General features: G+C 46.6%; 1 protein-coding gene across 3 annotated transcripts in view; it reads right to left on the reverse strand.

Annotated features, from left to right (window-relative positions):
- LOC111156936 (protein phosphatase 2 regulatory subunit Bbeta) overlaps window positions 1-23532 on the reverse strand; it is a 432155-nt gene that overhangs the window by 39320 nt on the left and 369303 nt on the right. For all 3 annotated transcript variants that reach the window (XM_022518093.1, XM_022518092.1, XM_022518090.1), the window contains one exon: window positions 10216-10380. In XM_022518093.1, the coding sequence (XP_022373801.1) occupies window positions 10216-10380 (165 nt within the window). The remainder of the gene's footprint in view (window positions 1-10215; window positions 10381-23532) is intronic.

Below are 23532 nucleotides of genomic sequence, written 5' to 3' on the forward strand. Positions count from 1 at the left end.
CAGTATGGCCTGGAAGGGAAGGGGGTTCTGGGCCTTCCATCACTGTTGCCCACAGCCACCCAGCCCCTCACCCTGGCCTTCTCTCCTCTCTTGGCTTACATCCCACTGCTTCCTACCCCTCTCTCCCCCAGCTCGCGTTTTCCTCTTACCTCCCTGGCGGCTTCTACTCAGCCTCCTGTCAAAACCACCCGCTCTTCCCCGGCCCCCCTGGTGAATGTTGCTGAGCCTAGGCCTCTGTCCAGGACTGTCCGCTCCTCCCCACTGACACCCCCTCCCCTAAGCCGCTTCACCCCCCATCCCATGCTTTTCTATATCCCAGCAGCTCATGACTCCTAAATTTTCTCTTTAGCCTGCACCTCCCTCCTGACGTCCACACTCAGGTGTCCACGTGTTGCAGACTTCCCAACATGGGCGGGGCAGAGACACCTCAATCTGGTGCCACCCAGAGACAATGCCTGGTCTTTCCACATCAACCTGCTCCTGCCTCTGTCTCCTCGTCCCACTCTATGTCACCACTATGCCCTCTGTCACTCCAGACCAAAACCCATGAGTTATCTGAGGTTCCTCTGTTTCTAGACCTCTCCACCGCCACCTCTCAGCAGTTTCGTGGAGCTCTGCCTCCTCAGGAGATTCTGCCTCTGTGCACTTCCCACCCCTTGTGTTTCCCTGCCCTGGTCAGAGTCCTATCATTCCTTGTCCCGGCTGAGGGAAGAGCCTGCTCACCAGTCTCTCTGCTCCCAGTCTTGCCTCGCCCTTTGAGATCTCTTTTATGATTATAAGCAGAGTACTGGCCACTTCTCTGCTCAGAACCATCTACTGGTTTCCACCTCACTCTAAACAGAATCCAGGCACTTCGCCTGGTCTACCAGATGACCTCCTCTGGCCCCCAGCTGCCTTTTCGGCCTCATCCTCCACTCTGAGGCTCCGCCCACCGGCCTCCATCCTCTGGTCTTTCTTCTATTCTTCCAACACACAAGGTTTTTCCCATGTGAAGCCCTTCATGCTTCGATGTTATCTCTGTTTGTCTGCTTTTGACAATTCAAGTCTCAGTTCTAAGGCTTTCCCCGCCACCGTAGGCAAATACCTCCACCCAGCGACTCCTTAACCCTGTTTATTTCTGCAGCTTTTGTCACTGGGTGACATGAATGCATTCATTTGTACACTGGCATGTCCCCCCTCGCCCCAACTGGTATGTGAGCTCTGTCAAGACAGGCGTGACTAGGTGTTGAATAAATCGTAGCTGGGTAAGTGATTTCTGGTGTCCTGGTTACAGGGTACAGGTCTGGGTAACACCCCAGCTCTGTCACTGGGGAGCGTTTCGTGTTCTGTCACAAGAGGAACATTTGGTGGCCATCAGAGTATCATCTCCCCTCTGTGTCATCTGTAAAATGTGACTTGTGATGGTATGCCCCTCACAAGGCCGTCAGGAGGTCTGAATGAGCTCGCTCCTTGGCTTACTTCCTGGGCGTCCTAACATGTTCTAGAAGTTAACTGAGGTAGTGGCCCCAGACATGACTCCACCAACGGCTGTTGCTGCTGCTGCTCCTGTTCCCACTCTTAAAAGACACATGTGGAAGGGAGCAGGACAGCACCAGCATCCCAGCCCTACCTGACACGGGGCTCACACAGGCCGGGCACTGTTCTAAGGCTTCACAGTGCTCTCTCCTGGCAGCCCCACAAGGTCTACCCAGAAGGTATGCATTCCCACCGGTCCTGTTTTATAGACAAGGAAACTGAGGCACAGAGAGATTACGAAACCTGTTCTGGGTCACCCAGTAACCAGACTGACTTCCCTCCCCGACGCCAGCACCGTCTGAGCTCACGCGCTCAGTTTAGTCTGGAAGAAGGGAAGAAAGCCCCGAGCTCACCGGGAACGCTGTGGACTGAATGTGTGTCCTCACTGCCAAATTCACGTGTTGAATCCTCATCTCTAGTGCTATGGGATTTCTAAGTGGGGACTTGGGGAGGTGACTAGGTCCCGAGTGGAGCCCTCATGAATGGGAACAGTGCCTTTATAAAAAGAGTCCCCGGAGAGCTCCCTCCCCACTCCCACCACATGAGGACACAGCACGGTGACAGCTGTCTATGAACAAGGAGGCAGGTCCCCACCGGACACGAAATCTGCCTGGGCCTTGATCTTGGACTTGCAGCCTCCGGAACGGAGAGACAGCTGTGTGGGGAGTTTAAGTCCCCCAGTCTGGAGTCTACCACAGCAGCTTAAATGGATGAAGACAAGGAACACCCAGCTGGGCTGTGCACGGCCTCGCCCATCCCAGTACCTAAGACAGGTCCTGTTGAAGGGTGTGTGTGGAGGGAACCCTAGGTTTCCATTCTGGAGCTCAGCATCCCTGCGGGGCTCTCCTGTTACCACAGACTTTAAATCGGAGAAGTACAAATACGGCCCTGATGGGAATGTGGAAGACAGGCACGGTGCCTGTGTCTCAGGATTCTGACCTCATCCCTGCCTGCCAGTCTCCGTCTACACCTACTCTCTTCGCCTTGCTGTGTTCCTGGTGGGTCTGCGCCTGCAGCCCGCCTTCACGTCGATCCTAATCGCCTCCTATTCACTCCATCTTTAACCATGTCCGCAGGTTGTTGGCAAGTTCAGTCTCTAGGGACCTTCAGGGGACACCCCGCCCCCTCTTTTCTCCATTTCCATTTGAGGATTCCACCTGCCACTCTTCTCGATCACAGCAAGTGAGCCTGGGACCCACACCTGCCGCTGCGGCTTCCAGGGCCGTGCTCCTGATGATACTCCTGTCTTCTGTTAGGCGCTGAGTTGTGTCCCTCACTGACCAAATTCTTAGGTTCAAGCCCTAACTCCGAATAGGTCAGAACGTAACTGTATTTGGGCGGAGGGTCTTTAAAGAGGCAATTTACATTCAAATGACATCCCTAGGGTGGGCCCTAATCCAATAGGACTGGTGTCCTTGGAAGAAGGGAGTTTTGGACACAGACATGTGCCAAGCAAAGAGGCTGTGTGGATACTGGGAGAAGACAGTCATCAGTAAGCCAGGTCTAGAGAAGACCCTTTCCGCACAGCACTCAGAGGTGAACCCTGTCAACGCTCTGACATAGGGCTTCTGGTGCCAGAGCTGGAGATGATTAGGTCTGGGTGTTTAAGTCACCCAGTTTGTGGAACGTTGCTGCAGCAAGGCTAGTAAACAAATACACCCTCTTTCATCTGTCTTTTCCCATCTGCCTGCCTTTCTACCACGGATATTCGGTGAAGCCCTATAGTGGCCGGCACTACATGAAGCATTGGTAATTCAGTGGTTGGTGAGATACGGTCCCTGCCCTCAATGGAGATTACATCCGAGTTGTGGGAACAGAAAAGGAAAAGCAAACATCTAGAGATGGATGCTATGAAAGAATAAAGAAATAAAAGTGTAATGAGATATAAATAGGGTGTAAATGAGGTGAAAAGGGAAGTCTTCTCTGAGGAGGTCAGATTTTCCCAGAGACCTAAAAAAAATGAGAAAAGTCCAGACAAGTAGGAACATGCTGAAAGAGCATTCCAGGCAGAGGAATAGCCTGTGCAAAGGTCCTGAGGTGTGTTGGAAGTTTAGGAAGAAGGCCTGTGTGGCCAGACTATGCGGAGCTCACGTTGGAGAGGTGGGCAGGGACCAGATTTACGCAGTGTACTGGGAAGGAGTTCAGATGTCATTTCTCTTTCATTTCCTAGGTTGTCACTGGTCCCATCTGGCCAGTTTCTCCACTCACCTGCCAACAGTCATGAATCGAGAAGGAAAAGCATGGTTCAGCCCAGCCAAGGGCTGCTGCCATCCGCACCCTATTGTTTCAGGCATTAAAATCTCAAACAGCAAACGCAACCCTTGTCCCTACGGCCAGAAGGGAAAATAGGGAGATGAGGGAGCAAAGCATCCCTTCCAACCCCTGCTGAGTATGCAGAGTGAGGGACATATGGAAATTAATATATGCAGCTCTGATCACACGGATCTCCTCGGTATTTTGATTAAACGCCGACGGTTATTAAGTACTCTCCTTCTTGGAGCTCATCTCCAAAAGCCAACGTTGCTTTTCATTTTGAACTCTGATGAACTGTCTCAATTCTGTTCACACACCTTGGCTGAGCCATCGTTGGCTGGCGTTTGAGGAGGATGGAGAAAATCAATATGAAATGTCAGGCGAGAGGTCAGACTGAGCTCGTTTTCCCAGCCGGCAGGAGCCGGGGCCACTGCAGCTGAACAAAAGGGGGTGTGCATTGAAGAAGGTCGGCACTTCGGACGAGTCAGGAAAATGAATTTTGTTCGCTTCTTAATTAGATTAGGAGGCTGGCGGCTGGCAGCTTGGAGCCCTGCGGCTGTCGGTGTCGGGGTGGAGTGTGGCGAGGCAGGGCTGCGGCACAGGCCCACAGCCCACTAGCTAGCTCCTGCGCCCCCCTGGGGACTATCCCCGGGCTCTGCCTCTCTAGGGCTGGGTGACCCAGGCTGCAGAGAGCTGAGCAGGCCTCCTGCTTCCATGGGCCCAGGTAACTCTTCCCTGTTCCTTTGTAGGGGGCTTCTCAGGGGTCAGGCCACAGCTCGGTGGTTACTGCCTGGGGTGTATGCTCCTTGTCTCACTCCCTCCTAGCACCACAGGCCTCTCTTTCATGCTACTTTTTAATAGCTGCAATGTCCTGTTTGTTATTCCCTGATGAATGAGTCTTCCTTCGTGTGAAGGTTAATTTTATGTATCAACCTGAGCCCTGTGGTGCCCAGATATTTGGTCAAGCATTATTCTAGGTGTTTCTGTGAAAGTGTTTTTGGATGGCTTCTATGTTCAAATTGAAAGACAGAGTAAAGCAGATCACCCTCCCTAATGTGGGTGGATCTCATCTAATCAGTTGAAGGTCTAAACAGAACAAAAGGCTGACGGCCCTCCCCAAATAAGAGTGAATTCTTTTTAAGAGGCGATGTGGGGGGGTTTAAGGGGTAGGGAAGGAAAAAATGAAACAAGATGGGATCAGGAGGGAGACAAACCATAAGAGACTCTTAATCTCACAAAACAAACTGAGGGTTGCTGGGGGGAGGGGGTGTGGAGGAGTGGGTAGGGAAGGGGATGGCTGGGTTATGTTACAGACATTGGGGAGGGTATGTGCTATGGTGAGTGCTGTGAAGTGTGTAAGCCTGACAATTCACAGACCTGTACCCTTGGGACTAATAATACATTATATGTTAATAAAAAAAATAAATTAAAAAAAAAAGAGGGAATTCTTCTGCCTAACTCCTTTGAGCTGGGGCATTCTTTTATTCCTGGCTTTGCACCTGAACTGAAAACACTGGTTCTTCCTGGGTCACGGGCCTGCTGGCCTTTGAACTAAAACTATACCATTAGCTCTCCTGGGTCTTGGGTCCTTGGACTTGGACTGGAAATATACCACTGTTTCCTGTGGGTCTCCTGCTGTACCACTGTGGATCTTGGGACATGTCAGCCTCTAATTTCATGAGCCAAATACTTCTAATAAATCTCTCTCTTATATGCACACACACATACGTATCTACGAGATATCTATCTACCTACCTAATCTATCTACCTACCTACTTATTCACCTCCTATTGGTTCTGTTTGTCTGCAGAACTCTCACTAACAAAGACAGGAAGCTCTAAGAGGGAGGAAACCAGGTATGGTATCACTCACATTGGGTCTCCAGTCTTGTAAAGTACCTGATGTATATAGTAGGTGCTCAATAAAAACTACTTAAACAGATGACTAATGGGGCTTCATATATCTGGAAAAAGGGTTGAGGCTTTCGTGCTGTGCCCCAGCTGCAGGCCTGGAACAGGGGGATTCAGGTCGTCTGTGCCCCTTTCTGCCTCTTGTGTGCCTGGCAGACGCCAGCATCTCACACACGTGATGACATTTACTTCTCATGAACCACCAGCCCGAGGAGGCTGTTTTGATGATTTTTACTTTCAAATGAGGAACATGGGGCTCAGAAGAATTAAATAACTTGCCCGAGGTCACCTAGTAATTGAATGTCAGAGTGGAGTTCTGATTCCAAAGCTTCTGCTCAAAACCTTTCTAGCTCTGGCAGCTTCTAAGGCTTTGTCCTTTTCCCACACTTAAGGGTTCAGGATTCATCCCACCTCCTCAATATCTGAGTCTGACTCCTAAGCCCAGGCTCGTGTCTGCCACACTGGGCCATGAGGACACTGGGCCCCTCATGCCATGTCCCACATCCACTCTGGGTCAGCAGCCCAGGAGTCGGATCTGCCTTCACTCACCAGAGAGGTCGGCCCCCCGAGGTAGCTCATGTCACCCCACACAGAGCACGTTCCCCACTGAATCCCAACTCTTCACTGTGCCCCAGTGTGGCTTCTCAATGGTCCCCGTTCCACACACTGTTTATATCACCCTCAGGCATTAATGCCTTTACTGAGTAAGTATTTACTGAGCATCTACTTATGCGCCAGGCATTGGCAATGTGATGTGAGTAAAAACAGATTTCATTCTTAACCTCAGAGGGGTGGTGTCTAGAAGGGGAGAACAATGAACAACCAGTATCCATGCACCACGAATGCCAACCTCTGATACTGTTTATGTCGCCCACGGTTATTTTTTTTTAAAAAGGTTCCTTTCCCTCTTCCCTTCCTTCTGATTTCCATAGCCACCACCCTTACGTAGGTTATGAATTGCCTTTGTATTGAGATGAATGCAAAATGTTCTAATTGTCCTACCTTTCTTCCCACCACCACTGTGTTCATCTTCCTTAAAACATAAATTCTGTCACTCTGTTCTCCAGCCAAATGATCTCAACTCACTCTCCACATACTAGGGACTGTGTTTCTCAACCTGGGCCGCACGGACGTATCTGAGGGGGAGGAAGATATGGGGTTGCACCAGGCAGTTCAGAAAGCCACAGGCTGTACACTGCATCTTTTGGGAAACATCCATTTTGCTTGAAATCTGGGAGTGGGGGAGAAATGTAATTATTAAGTCAAACTGAAAATCAACATTCTATGGGAGTAAAATGCACCATTCCTGTGAAATTTCAGGATAGAAAAATAAGACTTCAGAGTCGGTCTGTGGTGGTCGGCACCTCCCCCAGGGACTCTGGCCTTGGCTGTTCTGTCTGTGCGGGTGGGCTGGGCCACCCAGGGCCTGCAGGAGAGGTCGGACTGCTGCTGGAGGCCCTTCCTGCTTTGTGGCCAGGCTCACGGCCTGACCCGCGAGCTGTGTGACTCGGGAAAATGCTTAAGAAGCACTGGCTGCCACAGGAGCCAGACTCTGAGTGAGGAGTCTGTACTCAATGAGTAAATGAACAAATGCCTGAATGAATGAATACATGAAGTCATATGCATTTAACTTTGATCTTCAAGGACCAACCTGATATGAACCATCACCCCTCTTTTACCTCTTTCTTTGATATTCGTTCCCCCAAACTTGATTCTATATAAAGGTTCCACGTAACTTCCTAACTTCAGGTTTTTGCCTATCCTGTGTGCACCACCCAGCACCGCCCCCCGCTTCCCACCTAACCAGATCCTGTGTGTTCAGAAGGACTACTCAGCCTCTGCTTTCCTTGTGACATCTATCACAAGTGTCCCACCTCCGCGGAACATCCCAACCCCTGTCTCCACCACTCATTTGAGTGTTAAAACTGCCTGAAATGTTGCCTGGGTCCATCTCAGGTCATGAGCCAAATTTTACATGCACCAAATGCAGGAGATGACTTAGCTTTGCAGTGGACCCCTCAGAGTTCTCAATAGTAAAAGACACATCACGGATACAAGAAAATCATGCTGAAGGACTGATAAGGGATTTTAGTCTAGATATGTAGTTCTCAACCAGGAGCAATTTTCTCCCCCCCACCCCCCAGTATTTCACGACATCAGCAGATCATTTTGGTTGTCCCAACTTGTTTTGGCCACTCACAACCAATGGGGAGAAGGCCAGAGATGCTAAACATTATACAAAGGACAACACCCTTCTCCGAAGAACTATGTGCCCCAGACTCAATAGTGCTGCCGTTAGAAATCCCTGTCTACATGATAGTGTCCTCCTAACTTGTTTCCTTGTCTCTCTTTTCTCCCTCTTAGAGGCCAGCCCCTGACTGGGAGAAATCCTGGTCTCATTACTCCCTTGGTTACTTCAGTGGCTGTTCACTGGGTTGGAGAAAACATTCAAGTTCTTCGAGATGGCCATACGCTCGGGCCCCTGCATCCCTCCTGAGCTCCAACTCACTTCCTTCTCCAAGTCATTCCCTACGTACCAGCCTTCTCACTCACCCTGCAGTCCAGCAAACATTCCGATCTTTTGTGCCTCAGCACCTTTGCCCATGCTCATCCCTCTGCCTTGAATATGTTTCCTCTCGCCAGCTTAGGTAAGTTAAGTCCTGCTCAAAGGTCAGTGCCATCCCCTGCAGGAGCACGTATTTATTAATCATCTCTCATGTGCCAGGCCCTGGTATAGGTGCTGGGGAGACAGCTATGAAGAAGACAGAATAGGTCCAAAGAGCTAACCATCTAGAAAGGCGCTCTCCAATAGAACTTCCCACCATGATGGCAATGTCCTAAACTGGTACTAATATGATAGCCATGTGCCACATGTGGCTACGGAGCACTTGGAATGTAGATAATCTGAATTGAAATCTGCTGTAAGCATAGAATACACAACTGTTAATCATTACTCTAGGCCCCATGGCAAACTCATACAGTGGAAGTTACTGTTTTACCTGTTTTGGAGATGAGAAAATAGGCTCAGAAAGGTTAGGGACAGATGGACGAAGTCAGTCGGCTCAGAAGGGATGAAGCCTAGCTATGACCTGGGTCTATGTGGCTCAGAATCTATAGTCTACACACCACCACAGTCTACACACCACCACAGTCTAAACACCAGCTCCCCTGTGCGATACTTCTCATGCCCAAAGAACAAGGAAAAATGATGAAAATGACACAGATATTCACCCCTGTTCTGGCCATACACCGACTCAGTCATCCTATCACTCATGTCAGGGAGTGAATATGGAAACTGGGACAACGGGAGAGAAAGTCTTCATTTCTTGGTCTCCACAGCCAAAGGTATAGGCCAAAAAGCAGAAGGTGATGGGGGAACGAAAAGAGCTCTGGTCCCTCTGAGCATTGTGGCAGCTTCATGTTACTTAGCCTGAGACTAGACATGGATTATCACTGCCCGCAGGCACTTCTTCTCTGGGAGCACTTTCTTTTCTAGAAAGTTCCAGGACCACCCTGTCCACCACAATACTTGCTGTCGGTGCCAGTACACTTCACCTGCTCACAGGGGTCTTAGAGCCTTTGGTTTCTAAGCACTCAGTCCCCACTAGTTTGGAGCTACTTCTCTCCAACAGTGCCTTGAAAACCTGCACGACCATGACCTTTGAGTCTGGCTGCTTGTTTAACCCATCCCCTTTCTCTGAAGCTCTTTCCTTGTGCCCACTAGACCTCTAGAGTTCTGGCTCCCAAAGCCACACCCTCTTCAGGAAGGCACTAACCCCTTCCCATGGGTGTTATTCTTTTTTTCTTTTTTAATTGATACACTCGAAATATGACATTGTGTTAGTTTTAGGCATATGACGTAAGGGTTTGATGTATGTATACATCACAAAATAATCACCAATAAGCCTAGTTAACATTTGTCACTGCAGAGAGTTACGAATTCTTTTTCTGGAGAAGAGAACTTTTAAGATCTACTCTCACAGCAAGTTTTAAATATGCAGTAGACTGTGATTAACCTCGTCACACCCCCAGCCGCCATTCGTGATTGCCTGCCTACTCTCAGCCTCTTACATTGTCCCGGGGCCCTCTTGACTGTGAAGATCTGTGCAGAAGCCACCAGCCCCTGACCAGGACACACTCCTCCCCGTGCTCCCCACCCCAGCCTATGGAAGCGATCCCCAAACCAGTCTCCCTTCAGGGGACTCCTCAAGCTCATTCTCCCCACAGCAGCCAGAGTGATGTTAAAACATAATTCGGATCAGGTCACAAGGCGATGTGACCGGGCTCGTGTCCCATTCATCTGGGGATTCCACAACCTTAAGTGAACGCTGGTGGAATTGAACGCGAAGGGGCACGTGTACCAAAACACCAGATGTGGAGCGGACTCCTGAGTCAGGCCAATGCCCGGACTTGGCCCCCGGAGGCTGTCAGGTGGGGATGGGGATCCGCATCCTCTAGGCTCTCCCCTCCTCCTCCCGCAGGTCTGGGGCCCGCCCACCCGGCGCACCCCATCTGCGGCGCGAGGCTCACTACTCACATTTGCTGTGCCTGTCACACAAGGCCGACGCCCTCATGTCACACAGCCGGATCGTCCCTTTGCTGCTGCTGTACACGAAGCTGTTGCAGTGATGCGGGTGGAACTCGGCCGCTGTGATCACCTCCGTGAGCTCCTCCATGTTGGCCGGCTTAATGTCCACGATATCTGGCACAGGCGGGTCAAGGACAGAACTGGGACAAGCAGGCAGGACCTCAGGGGTGATGAGTAGCAGCACCGCCTGATTTTAGTGTAACCTGTGAGCATTTACCGCACACGGGGAATCCGCAGAGGAACCCCACGAGCACACGGGCGGGCCTTCCTGGTCTTGGCAGAGAGGCCTAGGGATGCCCAGGGCTCGGAGGCATCATTAGAACTCCGGTCTCCCTGACCCCTTAGGATATTTCGTCCTCCCCCCAGGGAGAACAAGCCCCATCGAACACCAGACTTATCTGCTCACACTATCACGCTAACATGTGCTGAACTGCAAAGACTTCCATTTCTCCTCTGACAACAGCGGTCACGAAGCCAGCCCCATCCAGCTAAATAATTCAGTTTACCTGCATCTTTCCCCAGACTCCTGGGCTGATAACTGAGGTCCACAGTAGACTGTGAATCCTCTCCCATGAAATCCCTGAGATCTTTAACAGCACACCGGTGAGAGTAACAGTGGCTGCTACTACTACTTAGTGAGCACTGACTCTTTCCAGGCCCATTGCTGTGCAAAGCAGATCATTTATTTTAGTTCAGTTAAGCCTCAGAACATCGCGATAACCTGTCCCTTCCTGATCCCCATTTGTCAGGGGTGGAGAGGGGGGCCTGCCCCATGTCCCATGGCTGGAGGGGTGGCACCAGGATTTCCTCTCAGGTGAAAAACTTGTGCTCTCGAGGAATTATGCACCATTTCGCTCCCCGAAGATACATGGGACCTCAAGCTTCCAGAAGCTGTGATTTGCTTTAGAGCTTGGCTGGGAGTTTTAAGCGCCCCCCCAAAAAGCCGTCCAGTTGCATGGTGGGACCGTTTCAGCCTCCCATGGAATATATCTTTGTTTTAGCATCTGTTTTTTTTTCCTGCTTTAGTATTTTCCTTTCTGATCAAGAACTATTATAACTCCATTTTTCAAGACCACATCCCTGTATACTGAAATGAAACATCTGGTCCTTGAATTATGGACGTGACTCCGTGGGCACGAGGTCCGTCAGGAGGGAAGGGACGGGTCCGTGCCACCCCAGAGCTCGGGGCACCTGCATGCAGGTTGGGGGGGCACCTGGCTGAGGCGCTGTCTGAGGACCTGAAACTGCCTGCAAAGGCATGGGGCTCGTGACATGGATGCTGTCACACGGGAAACCTGACCAAAGCGATTCCCACTTTTCCTAGACTTCCCCACTCGTGAGCCCCCTTTGTAACTGCGCCCACATGTACATCTCCGGCGGGGATCTGCTCAACACGTGTCCTTCCGATTGGTTTCACTATCGACTCCCTTCGTTCCCTTAGCCTTGTCGAAGCCGTAAGCTTAGAAGTCATGAAACCATGGGTTTAAGGGGCTAGTTACATTTTAAATAATATATATGAAATAAATGCATATCAATTAAGATAAGAATGTTGATGTCTGTGCCGGGAGCTCGTCCATCCTGTTTTGGGAAACAGTGCATCGACTGAACAAGCAGTAACATGACACAGACTCTGCTATTAGCCTGGGATGGAGGCAAAACTTTTCTGCTTTTCATAAAGTTAGGGGCACAGACGAGGTACAAGTAAATGTGCTGGTATCTTCAGTCACACCAGCACGGACACAGTCACCTGTTCCTACATGTCTCCTATGCTCCAGCAGGCGATCTGGTGCCATAAGGGCTCTGTAGTCTGTTGTGCCCTTCTCCCCTTCAATTATCTCTCAGAAGCCCTGTCGGGGCTTTCTAAAATTAGTTCGCGACTCAACTAACACTACGTCTCACTACCATTTCCCCCACCAAGCCCATTTGCAAATATGACTTGGGTCTCCAGAGCAGGTGGGTCCCCTGGATTCACAAAACACTACCTTTCAACTCAAGGGCTGCCACAGTTTTAAATCTGATTGCAGTTAGCACTGCTTGCTGGGGCACAAGAGGCTGGGCCCCAGGAGGCCCTAAGCTGCCTCTCTGATGTTCTCTTCTGCCCTCCCCCAACCCACACCAGACCCCTGCCCTGGGCTTAGGTGGCCACGGGCTGGGGGATCGGGTGAGCAGAGGCTCGCGTGTAGCTGTTGTCAGATCTCATCGCCCTCTGGAAAGAGCCTCCAGAGCCTAGCACGCCAGGGAGCATGTTTCTCTTTTCCTAAAATAGGGCACGAAAATCTGGTGTCAGCTTTCTCAACCGCTACCAGGAGAGCTCTAAAAACAAGCCTAACTGGAAGGGATCGTTGCTGTGTGGGAGGGGGAGGTGCTACAGCTACTGTTATTTCTTTCTTACCTAAAAATAACGGCCCGAAGTCAGAACGTGTGAAAATGCAGTGCTTAAAGATATCCATGAAAGCAGGAAGGAACATTCCCCCAGCACCCAGAACAGCACCATGGGCATGGGCTCCGGACTCGGCTTAGGGCTGCTTCCTCTGGATCTAGGCTCCCTCCTTCCTGCATTCCCTCCCTCCCTCCCTTCCACCCAAGCTGGATGTTGACGCCTCCCCATCATCCCTCATCCCCAAGCATCGCCCTTTTGACTAGAATGTCTGACTCCACAGGGTTCGGCGATGGCTCCAATTCTCTCTTTAATAACTGCGATGCCATGGACAGCAAGAGGATAATAATCAACAGTTAATATTTACCGAGTGCCACGCGTTGTCTCATTTGACCTTCATCTCTGCCTTCTGAGGTCAGTACTAGGAACAGGCCTATTCTCCAGGGGAAGAAGCAGTAACTGAAATGAAGTAACCAAGGTCACAGAGCAGGGGGCAGAGCTGGGATTCCAACCCGGTCTGTCTGACTTCAGGGCCTGGGAGCTTGGCCACAGGCTACTCTCCCTCCCCTGAGGAGGGGCCCTTCCAGAGACAGCCCTCCTGACCGCAGTCATCCTGGCTCTCTTGAGACTCCCTCCGGCTAATCCCAGAGGGCAGACTGTGTTTTTTAAATTCACTGACCACTTTGGTGGCCACATTTTTCAGAATCAGAGTTTGGACACAGCATCTGACACAGGATTCCTGTCTCCTATGATGGGATAATTATTTTTTTCTTTTTTGAGCCATCAACTGGAACAGAAACATATGGGATTTCTTGAACTGTTCACTGATCGAGGATCTGCTGAGTTCTAAAAAACATGCGGGAGGGGACTAGTTACCAAAATTCTGTGGCTGATGGGGATGAAAGGATGGGGTATTTCGCATCTACCTCATCCAGAAACCCAGGACTTTCCTCTTACTCTGTTCTAAAGGGAGAGGCACGCCTTCGGCATATGTGGTTTTGCCCTTCATGTCAGGAGGGAAAGAGAAAGGAGATAAGCAGTGCGTGGCTTCCTGTATTATCTTGAAAACAGAATGATGCATTTTGACAGTCAATTTTCTCTTCCCTCTGCTTTAGAACTCTCTATCCAAATTATTTCCCTGTTGTCCCGAAGAACGAAATGGCAAAAGCAAAGCATAACACCGGATTCATGGCTAATATACAAGGCAGACAGCCAACAGATTGCTATTAAATTAACCCTGGGGCTTGACAGATCTGTTCTTCCTGACCCCGACTGCTTATGGCATTCCTTATTAATGCTGAGCCCAGACAAATTACCTCTGCTAACAAAAGGGGTTAATCTGCTTCTCTGTTGGGACTCTGGAGGCAGCTCCGAGGACAGGAGGGGGCACAGCTAGTTTGGCAGCTGAGCTCTATGCTTGGAAGGCGGAAGGAGGGAAGGTGAGGGCATCACTGTGCCAGGCAGGGCCTAAGGCATCATTTAAAATAATAATTGAAGACACTGGGAGGTCACCCCTTAAGGGATTGGCTTCAAACAAATAAGATGCCAGAGTCATAAATTACATCACCAGTGGGGTGAGGGAATGGAGAAGGTAATGGCAGGATGCTAAGGGGTAGCACGGGGGCTGTTCAAAAGTCATTTCCTTCATCTCCAATTTGGAAAAAGCTTTCTACCAAAAAAAAAAAAAAAAAAAAAAGTCTACTGCAACACGATTAAAAAAAAAGAGAGCGACAATAAACTGTATATACAGAAATAGGGAAACGAGTAAGTAAATTTTGATCTTCCTCATTAAATTGTTTTTGCAATGAAATTCTAAGTTTGTTAAAAAGCTGTGAAACACTGCATCTATAGCATGATCATAAGGTCATTTAAAACTTACACTCTGGAACCGATGAGCCAAAAGGCAAGATTCCAAATGTTAGTAATAGTTCCATCTGGGTGGGTTTATGAATTTTCAGTTATCAGTTATCATTTCCACATTTTCTCTTAATCAAGTAGTATTTCAGGACAGGAAAAGACAAGGTATTATATGAATTATATAGTATATATTATTATACTATATATACTATAAATATATATGTATAGTGTAAATGTGTACATATAAAATATATATATATATATATAAAAAATTAGGTGGGAGAAGTTAGATACAAAATATATACACAGTTTGACGAGAGTCATGTAAAAAAAAAAAACAGAAAGAGAGAAAGAGAGAGAGAGAGAATACAGAATGGAAGGAAATGTGGTTAGTATCTTATAGGGATTAGAAGGAAGGTCAGCATGTAAGTTACCCTTTAGTAACTGTACTTTACAAAGGGTAATTTACCTTTACCATTCGTTCATTCATTCATTCCTTCACATAAATCCACAAATGTTTACAGAGAAACTGCTAGTACTTTTCTGGGTTGGGAGGGCAGGGGTGGATACAGCCATGACCAAAACATCTAAAACATCCTCCTGATCTGTGGAGCCTATATCTTAGCAGGGCACATGGTCACAAAGCAAGGCAGATCAGCATAATATATAATATACTAGACAGTAATAACTGCTAAGCAGAAAAAGAAAGCAGGGAAGAGAGGGAGATATGGTACATGCGTGGGTTGACAGGGTGTGCGTAGGTCCTAGGCTGAATGGAAGGCAGTTTTCTGGAGAAATAGAGTTAAGATTTTTTTCTCCTTTTATTATTTATTTGTTTTTCTCAGCCCTTGTAGTTGAATTAGCTAGCATGATGTTAAACTGTGATGTATATCCCCTGTATATACAATCAAAACTAAGCGGTGAGATTATAGGTGATTCTAATAATCTCTACAATAAATACTTATTTTTAAACAATAAAAAATTAAAAAGTAGTTTCCTTGTGTTAGAACCATCCATGAGACAGGTGAAAGACGAGAGGCCTGATCACCATGGGTAAAGTTCAAGATGGTACTGTGATCAATACCATGCTTGGAACAAAACTGGGTCAAGGAGATTGGGATCCAATTTTGATTCCAAGTCTGTTTTGCTTGCAGAACATAGGAAAGCCATTTTTTTCTCTCTGGGTTTTGATTTTTTTCATCTTTGAATGGGCATAATCCTATTTACTCCAATAACCTCTGAGAATTTTGATTATGAAATAATTTCATGGAGAAAGTTATTAAAGAGCTTTACAGTAGACTGAATAATCCCATCTCCAAAAAATTTATTTTTCCACAGATAGCTTATGCATTAGTTTCGTGGGCTTTTGAAGCTGACGGCCTTGCATGCTTCTGTCTTTATCTGTGCAGATTTTGTTGATAATAACAAGATTTCTTTTGTTTTTGTTTTGTTTCATTTCCTAAGCCCCACCTAAGCCGATCAAGGGCAGGAAAACTGAACAGGAGGCCTTTCTGCAGGCCGGGCTGGAGAGCGGAGTCTACACTGGCTTGGGAAAGACACCCATGTCCAAGAGCAGTTGAAGTTTTCGTGTTGAAGTAGTTAGAGTCTGTCAGTACCGAACGTGGAGAACATTCTTTTTTTTTTTTAAGATTTTATTTATTTATTTGTCAGAGAGAGAGAGAGGAGCGAGAGCGAGCACAGGCAGACAGAGTGTCAGGCAGAGGCAGAGGGAGAAGCAGGCTCCCTGCTGAGCAAGGAGCCCGACGTGGGACTTGATCCCAGGACGCCGGGATCATGACCTGAGCTGAAGGCAGCCGCTTAACCAACTGAGCCACCCAGGTGTCCCCGTGGAGAACATTCGTAACCACATTAGAATTGGATTTCCTTTTAGGGGACATGAATTGCTTTTTTTTTTTCCCCCCTTTCCAAAGTCTGAATGCAATCTTTGGATATTAAGTACTGATTATCAAGCTTCCAGATCTTGTTAGCTGAATGGATGTGTTACTTGATGATAAAACACCGGCAATCTCTGAAGAGGACTCTAAGGGATATTCTTCTTTTAAGAGCTTAAAAAAAGCCAATGTGCAAATATTTATGGAGGGTTTGCCAATTGCTAGGCTCAATATGAGATACTGACAAAGAGACACATGGTGCCACATTAGTTACTGCTTATGAGTATGTAGTGAGCTACAAAAGATACTGGGCTGAGATTATCTTCATGATTTGGGGGAGGAGCACTTGAAAATCCCGTAACTGTGGACTCTACTATTCACGTGACATAGAGCTTGAATTCCGTCATTAGCAAACACCCAGTATTCCCTTCAAAGTTCAGTTCGGATGTTACCCTTTATGATGCATTCTAGCCTTTCCTTCATGATTCTCCCTGTCCTGTGTCCTAGCACCTTGATTACATCTAACACATAGTCCATATTATTAGTACTAACTGAGTAATTTGAGATGGTGAGATAGAGGATATCTCACTGGAGTATGAAGTAAGAGTGACCAAGATTTTAATCCCCAAGTCTGTGACCAGCTACATAATACTGAAAGCCTTTAGACTTGATAGCTCATCTACAAAAAGAGGCCAGAAACTATAAGAGATGATGTGTAGAACATACCAAGTACTTAATACAGGATCCAAAAATTCTTAGTCTCACCATCCCTAGGATGACAACATGTCTGTCTCCCTCCGTCCACATACTTGCTTTGCTGGTTTTGTGATATGTTAACTTGGTTAGGCTGAATCCCTGGTGTTCCCTTTGTAGGATATTTCTGGTTATGTTGGGCTAACATGGGCTCAGGAGGTTTGGAGGACAGAAGGGAGGAAGCAGCTGTTGTGTATCTCTCTCTCTCTCTCACACACACACACACACACTCTTCCTCCCACAAGTTCTATTGTTAGGGAATCTGCTGTAAGAGATTCTGCAGATGTGATTAAAGACCCCAAGAGGTTGACCTGAAGTTCATCAAAGGAAGATTATCCTAGGTGGGCCTGGATTAATCAGCTGGAAGATATTTAAGGGAAAGCTTAGGCCTCCCCTGAGTAAGTGACTCCTAAAGGCTGCTGGGTTCAAAACTGTTCTGTCTTCCTGACCACGATGTGTGGACAAGCTTCAAATCGTGCTTGTGCTATTCCAACCCACCTGTGATTTTTCCATTCCTGACTGATTGCCTTATAGATCCCGGACCTGCTTGGCCAGCCACACAACTGCAAGGCTAATTCATTTTAATAAGTCAGTCTTTCTCCCACTCCCTCCTGTCCTTTCTTTCTCTCTGTAGGCAGAAAGACAGATGAACAGACAGATACACACACATACACACACTGCTCCCCCAAGAGTTTTGCTTCTCTGGTTGAACTCTGATTCATCTACCCTTCAGATTATAAGAGCCATAATAACAGGGATGGAGTTTTACTCATCTTGGCATTTCCAGTACACATAGTAAGTGTTCAATAAATGTTTATGGATTTTACTTTAAGTCATTGTGACTTAGCAGCCTTCCCTAGGCATAGTTTTTTAAAATGTAGAAAATCCATAGTAGGTCAATAATAGGTCAAGATGCCAGGCCTGGATATTGTAAATCATTTACCTTTTTTTTTTTTTTTTTGAAAGAATGGGATCCAGGCAACAGGATTAGAAGAACAGAGGCCTGGAAAAATGTTACAGATAATAATAGCTTCTATTTATTAAGTCTCTTCTCTGTGCCAGGTGCTTGGCTAAGAAGTTGACATGATGATTTCATTTAATACCCACAATAACCTTACAAGATACCTGGTATTATTATCTCCCTTAAAAGATGAGGAAATGGAGGGTCAGAGAGATATTAAGCAACTTTTCAAGGTCACACATATTTTAGGAGATAAAACTGGATTCCACTCCACTGAATGTGACTCCTGAGTCTAACTTCCAAGCTAACTACTACTAACTACTAAGCACTCCTAACGACTAAGCTCTACTTCTCTAGAAAGCTCAAAAAAGCCCAAGAAGTCTGCCTAGCTGCATTCTTGCCTGCTCCCTTGACAACAGGAGGTCCAAGGGGCTTTCTCCATGCCGAGGGAAATCCCTTATCTCATCAAATCCGAGGTATGGCACAGACAGAGTCAGCAGCCACATAAGCAAAGCACCAGACCTTAGAAAACCTACCAGGGCTGTCACTGGAATGCTCTTCTTTTACACTAAATGCCAGTCTCAGAGTGATATGTACATTTGTGTATGGAAGCCAGAGCAGCAATAAGGGAGATGAACTGGTATCAGGCCCCACAGTCTCCTTCAGAGCCTGGCTGGTAGAATCCCACCAGAATGAAAGAAAGGCCGCTGTCCAAGGTACTATAGAGAGACAAAAGCCAGGAGTTGAGGTCCCCTAATGAGAGAATCAAGTACAAAAGGGCCTCAGCTTAGTTGACAAATGAAGCTGATGCACAGGGCTGCTAAGACCAAGGTCAGTAATAAAGCACCCTCTGATTCCAGATGTCTTCTCTCAGAGAGATGTTCTATGTCATGCCCAGAGAACAGACTTCTGTAAGATGTGGCTTCTGCTGACCATTTTAGGCTTGCTTACACTATGTTCCACCACATTCTCTGAGCTCTAGTCACAATGGCCTTTTTGGAGTTCCCCCAAAATCGTCATCCTCCCTCCTGCGACATGCCCTTTGTACATGCTAGACCAATCTCCCCTGACCTCTTTGCCAAGTTAGCTCATACTCTTTCTCTTTCAGATCTTAACCCAATCATCAATTCCTCTGCAAAGTCTTCTTTTACTCCCTCATCTGAATCAGATTTCAAAAAAGAAGCATTCACACAACTGTATTTCCTTTCCTCACAGGGCTTTCTTCTGTTTGTAATTAAAAAGAGGTCAGGGGAGATTGGTCTAGCATGTACAAAGGGCATGTGGCAGGAGGGAGTGATTATTTGATGAATATCATTCTGAAAGCAGGAAATTTCTTTTCACTTTTTCTATCCCCATGGCCTAAGTGCAGTGCTGGGCACAAACTAGGTACCCACTATCCAGTTGTTGAGGGCTGTTCTCTTTACTTTCACTTGACAGGAGCCTATTAATAGCTCCCATATTGGACTAGTAAAGGCCCGGTGAACTCATTCTTAATCTTGAGGAGAGAGTTCTAAGTATCTGAAGCATACCACAGAAAACTAATTTGAAAATTAGGGTTGTTTCTTGCCTTAGAAAGTCACTACCCTAGCAATGAGTTGTTATTATTATCCTAAAGTAGTTAACCCATTAAGGCCACACGGTCTGACCATTTCAAGACAGAACCTGTTATATAAGACAAGGACAGATTGGCTATGGAGGGAAGGGAGAGGATTCAAGCTGTCATGAGGCCAGGAATGATACAATCTGATCTGGTATTAAACACAAGGCCCTGGGCCTCGGAGATCCTGCAAGCATGTGGGATCTAGAGTAGAATGAGCAACATCTTGAAAAGAGCATTCAACTGCAAAACCGAAGGAGGAGTCTAGAATGGAGAAGACCAGACAATGCATGAAGCAGAATAGAATCCACTATACTATCATTCAACTTTTTTAGTTTCCTTGTTCTTCCCATGATGATCATCCTCGTTTTGAAACCTGCTGATCGCTCATTTAGCAGGGCACTGACCTAAGCATATATGATTCTGTATGCATATATGTACAAGCATTATATGTGTCCATATACATACATACATATATAGGTATATACACATATATGGATATATTTTATATGCAGTTGACCCTTGAACAATGTGGGGACTAGGGCCAGAGACACCTGTGCTATCAAAAATCCACATGTAAATTTTGGCTCCCTTAGATCTTAATGACGAATACCTTACTGATGACCAGAAACCTTACTGATAACCTAAGTTGATTAACACATATTTTGTATGCTATATATAATTATAAACTGTATTCTTACAATAAAGCAAGCTGGAGAAAAGAGAACATTATTAAGCATATCATAAGGAAGAGAAAAATACATTTATAGTACTGTACTGCATTTATAAAAAAAAAAAATCAGTGTGTAAGTGGACCGGTGTAGTTCAAACCTCTGCTGTCGAAGGGTCAATTGTATATATAAAATTTATCCACATACACATATTAAACATATAAATCTTTCAAATATAAATAAATAAAATATAATCTTTTAAAAAGTTCTCACAATCCTCTCTGACAGAGCTCCTCTCTAAAGATCATGGAACAGAGGGCCGGATAAATTAAGAACCATGTTAAAGCTTCCATACTCAGCAAGTGGTAGAGCTGAGAGTGAACTTTAGGACTTTGAGAGCTTCTAGAACTTTTAGGACTCCACAGCCTGTGTTCTCAACCATAATGCCAGTGTCACACCAAATGCCAGGCAGGGGAAGTCATGACTATTTTTTAACCAGACTGCAAGACCGCTTGTCTTACTATTCACTTTTCTTCACATATACTTCCTCTGTAACTTAAGTGGATTTTTCAGGATCTATGAAATCATCAGACTGATATGATAGTTCTATTTTTCTAGTCATCACGGTCATAAATGCTAATTCTGAAAACAAAGAAAGGCCCCATCGTGCTTAGAAGCCCCTTCACTACCATCCCCATAGTACTCCTACCATGCTCCGGGAACCCCCAGCGTTCTAACCTGAACCACGTTTTCCAGCCTTTGTAGTGGATAAGAGGCATCATGGAAATGGCGCTAAACACTGTGTGATTTAATAAGAGCTGCCTGCTGGCTGGTGTTTTTCTGAGGGTGTTTTGAAAGCTGGCCGCATCCTCCCTCAGAGGTGGCTACACTTCAGTGACAAGAGGCAAAAGGGTCCCAGTTTGTACCGTCAGCTCAGCACTTAAGGCGGTGTGGTTAAAAAGAACTGAATAGATACCAGTGATCATCATCCTCATGATGACGACGATGATTTTACATACGGCTGCTTTCAGGGTGAGTGGCACAGTCTCATTTGTATGCCGGCATCTGGCAGGCTGTCACACATCTGCAGAATATAACCTAAATTGTGCTATTAATATTTCCCCTTTGCATTCTCCCCAAGGCATCTGTCTCCCCAAATGCCTAAAGAAACCCCCCTCCCTCTTGAAGGCCTAGAGGCAAATCCAGAAAACATGTCACCTAGATTGGGGACAGCAGGCGCTCAGAGAGACAACAGCTGAGACCAAGCAGATTCCTGGCTCTTGGAGGAGGTGTAAAGGGAGAGAGGGAACCACAACCCACATTCATCCTATTTGCAGCTGAACTTCCAGACAAAATCTGTAGGCAGGTCTTCTGAGGCTCAGATAGTAGGTAGAGTCTGCTCCGTGACCAACAGGAGGTGCCAGTCATGGTCCTGAGGATCAGGTCTTAGTGCCTCCATCACTGTCATTGCTTGCTTAAACTGCCTTTCTTAGAAGACCTTGGCAAACCAAGAAACAGACTCTTCCATATACAGAACAAAGTAATGGTTACTGGAGGGGAGGTGAGTGGGGGATGGGTGAAATAGATGATAGACATTAAGGAGTGTCGTGATGAGCACTGGGTGACTTATGCAAGTGTTGAATCACCATATTGTACAGCTGAAACTAATATAACACTGTAAGTTAACTGCTATTTAAATAAAGACGTAAGGGAAAAAAAGCCTTGGGCAACTATCAAGCAATTTTCTGTGGTGGAGACTAGCTAGCTGTGTACCAAAACCAGGTCAATATATATATATTTTTAAACACACATAGCTACACTACATTTCCCAGCGTGCTTTGCAGTTAGAGGTAGACATGTAACTGACTTCTAACCAATGGGATTCATGCTATTTGAGGGCCTGGCCCAAAAGAGCCTCCTGTGTGGGGTTCTCTACAATATTTCCTTTTGTTGTCTTGACCGCAGGTCAGGCTGGTGACAGTGGGGAGCTGCAAGATGGAAGCTTCTTTCTTTGATTCACAGTTTGGAGGAGGTTGCTTTTTGGTGGGGATGATCATAATGGACTTTATAACAGAAATCATCTTCTTTGTGTTTGAGACACTATGTAGTCTATTTTTATCAAAAGATTCATAGCTTTACTATAACAAACGTACTCTTTAAGTGAAATTTCCAGCTTAAATTTCATGATCACTGGGGCACTTGGGCGGCTCAGTCAGTTAAGCATCTGACTCTTGGTTTCAGCTAAGGTGACAATCCCGGGGCTGTGAGATTGAGCTCTGGCTCAGGCTCTCTGCTCACTAGGGAGTCTGCTTGTTCCTCTCCCTCTGCCCCTCCCCTAGCTCATTCTCTCTAAGTAAATCTTAAAAAAAAGCAATCAACTGTCTACTGGATAGTTCCATTTCAGTGATCTATCACACTTCAAACTTGCCCTGGCTAATCAAAACGGCATTTTCTGTATCTCAGAATGTTCTAGGTACTCAGATACAGGAATGGATCATATAAAGCCCCTTCTCTCATAGAATTTACATTTAAACATGGGGAAATCCAAAATACACACACGCACACAATTTCAAATAGTGGTATGTACTGTGAAGATAAGAGGCATAGAGGGCTATTGGTGGCTACTTGGTAGTTAATGGGAAAAGGGCCACTGAGGAGGTGTCATGAGTTTGAAATGTGAACAATGGGATGTAGTTAGCCATGTGAACTCTGGGGACAGAGTATTCCAGAAAGAGGGGACAGCAAATACAAAGAAGAGACATAAGAACAAGGTTTATCCAGGAACAGAAAAGAGATGAGTTGGCTGAAGCAGAGTGAATTCGGGGAGAGTGATATGACAGGATATCAAAGAGGGAGGTAGGGACCAGACCATAGAGAATCCTATAGTTCAAGGTAAAGAACTTGGGTTTTATTCTAAATTCACTGGGAAGTTATTAGAGTGTCTTAAGCAGGGGAAGAATGAAATCTGAATTAAATACCGAAAGGTCCACTCTTTTATGGGAACATGAACTATGTAGAAGATCAAGAAAAAAAGGAGACTAAACAGGAGATTACTGTAGTCACATAGAGGAAGGGATAGTGGCCTATGCTTGTGTACGGTAGCAGGAGTGGAGAGGGAGAGAGAGCAAGTAGCTGATCTGAGATATACTTCAGAGTAA

The sequence above is a fragment of the Enhydra lutris genome, unplaced genomic scaffold (genome assembly GCF_002288905.1).
Source record: "Enhydra lutris kenyoni isolate GAN:26980312 unplaced genomic scaffold, ASM228890v2 scaffoldscaffold50, whole genome shotgun sequence".
NCBI classification, from domain to species: Eukaryota; Metazoa; Chordata; class Mammalia; order Carnivora; family Mustelidae; genus Enhydra; species Enhydra lutris.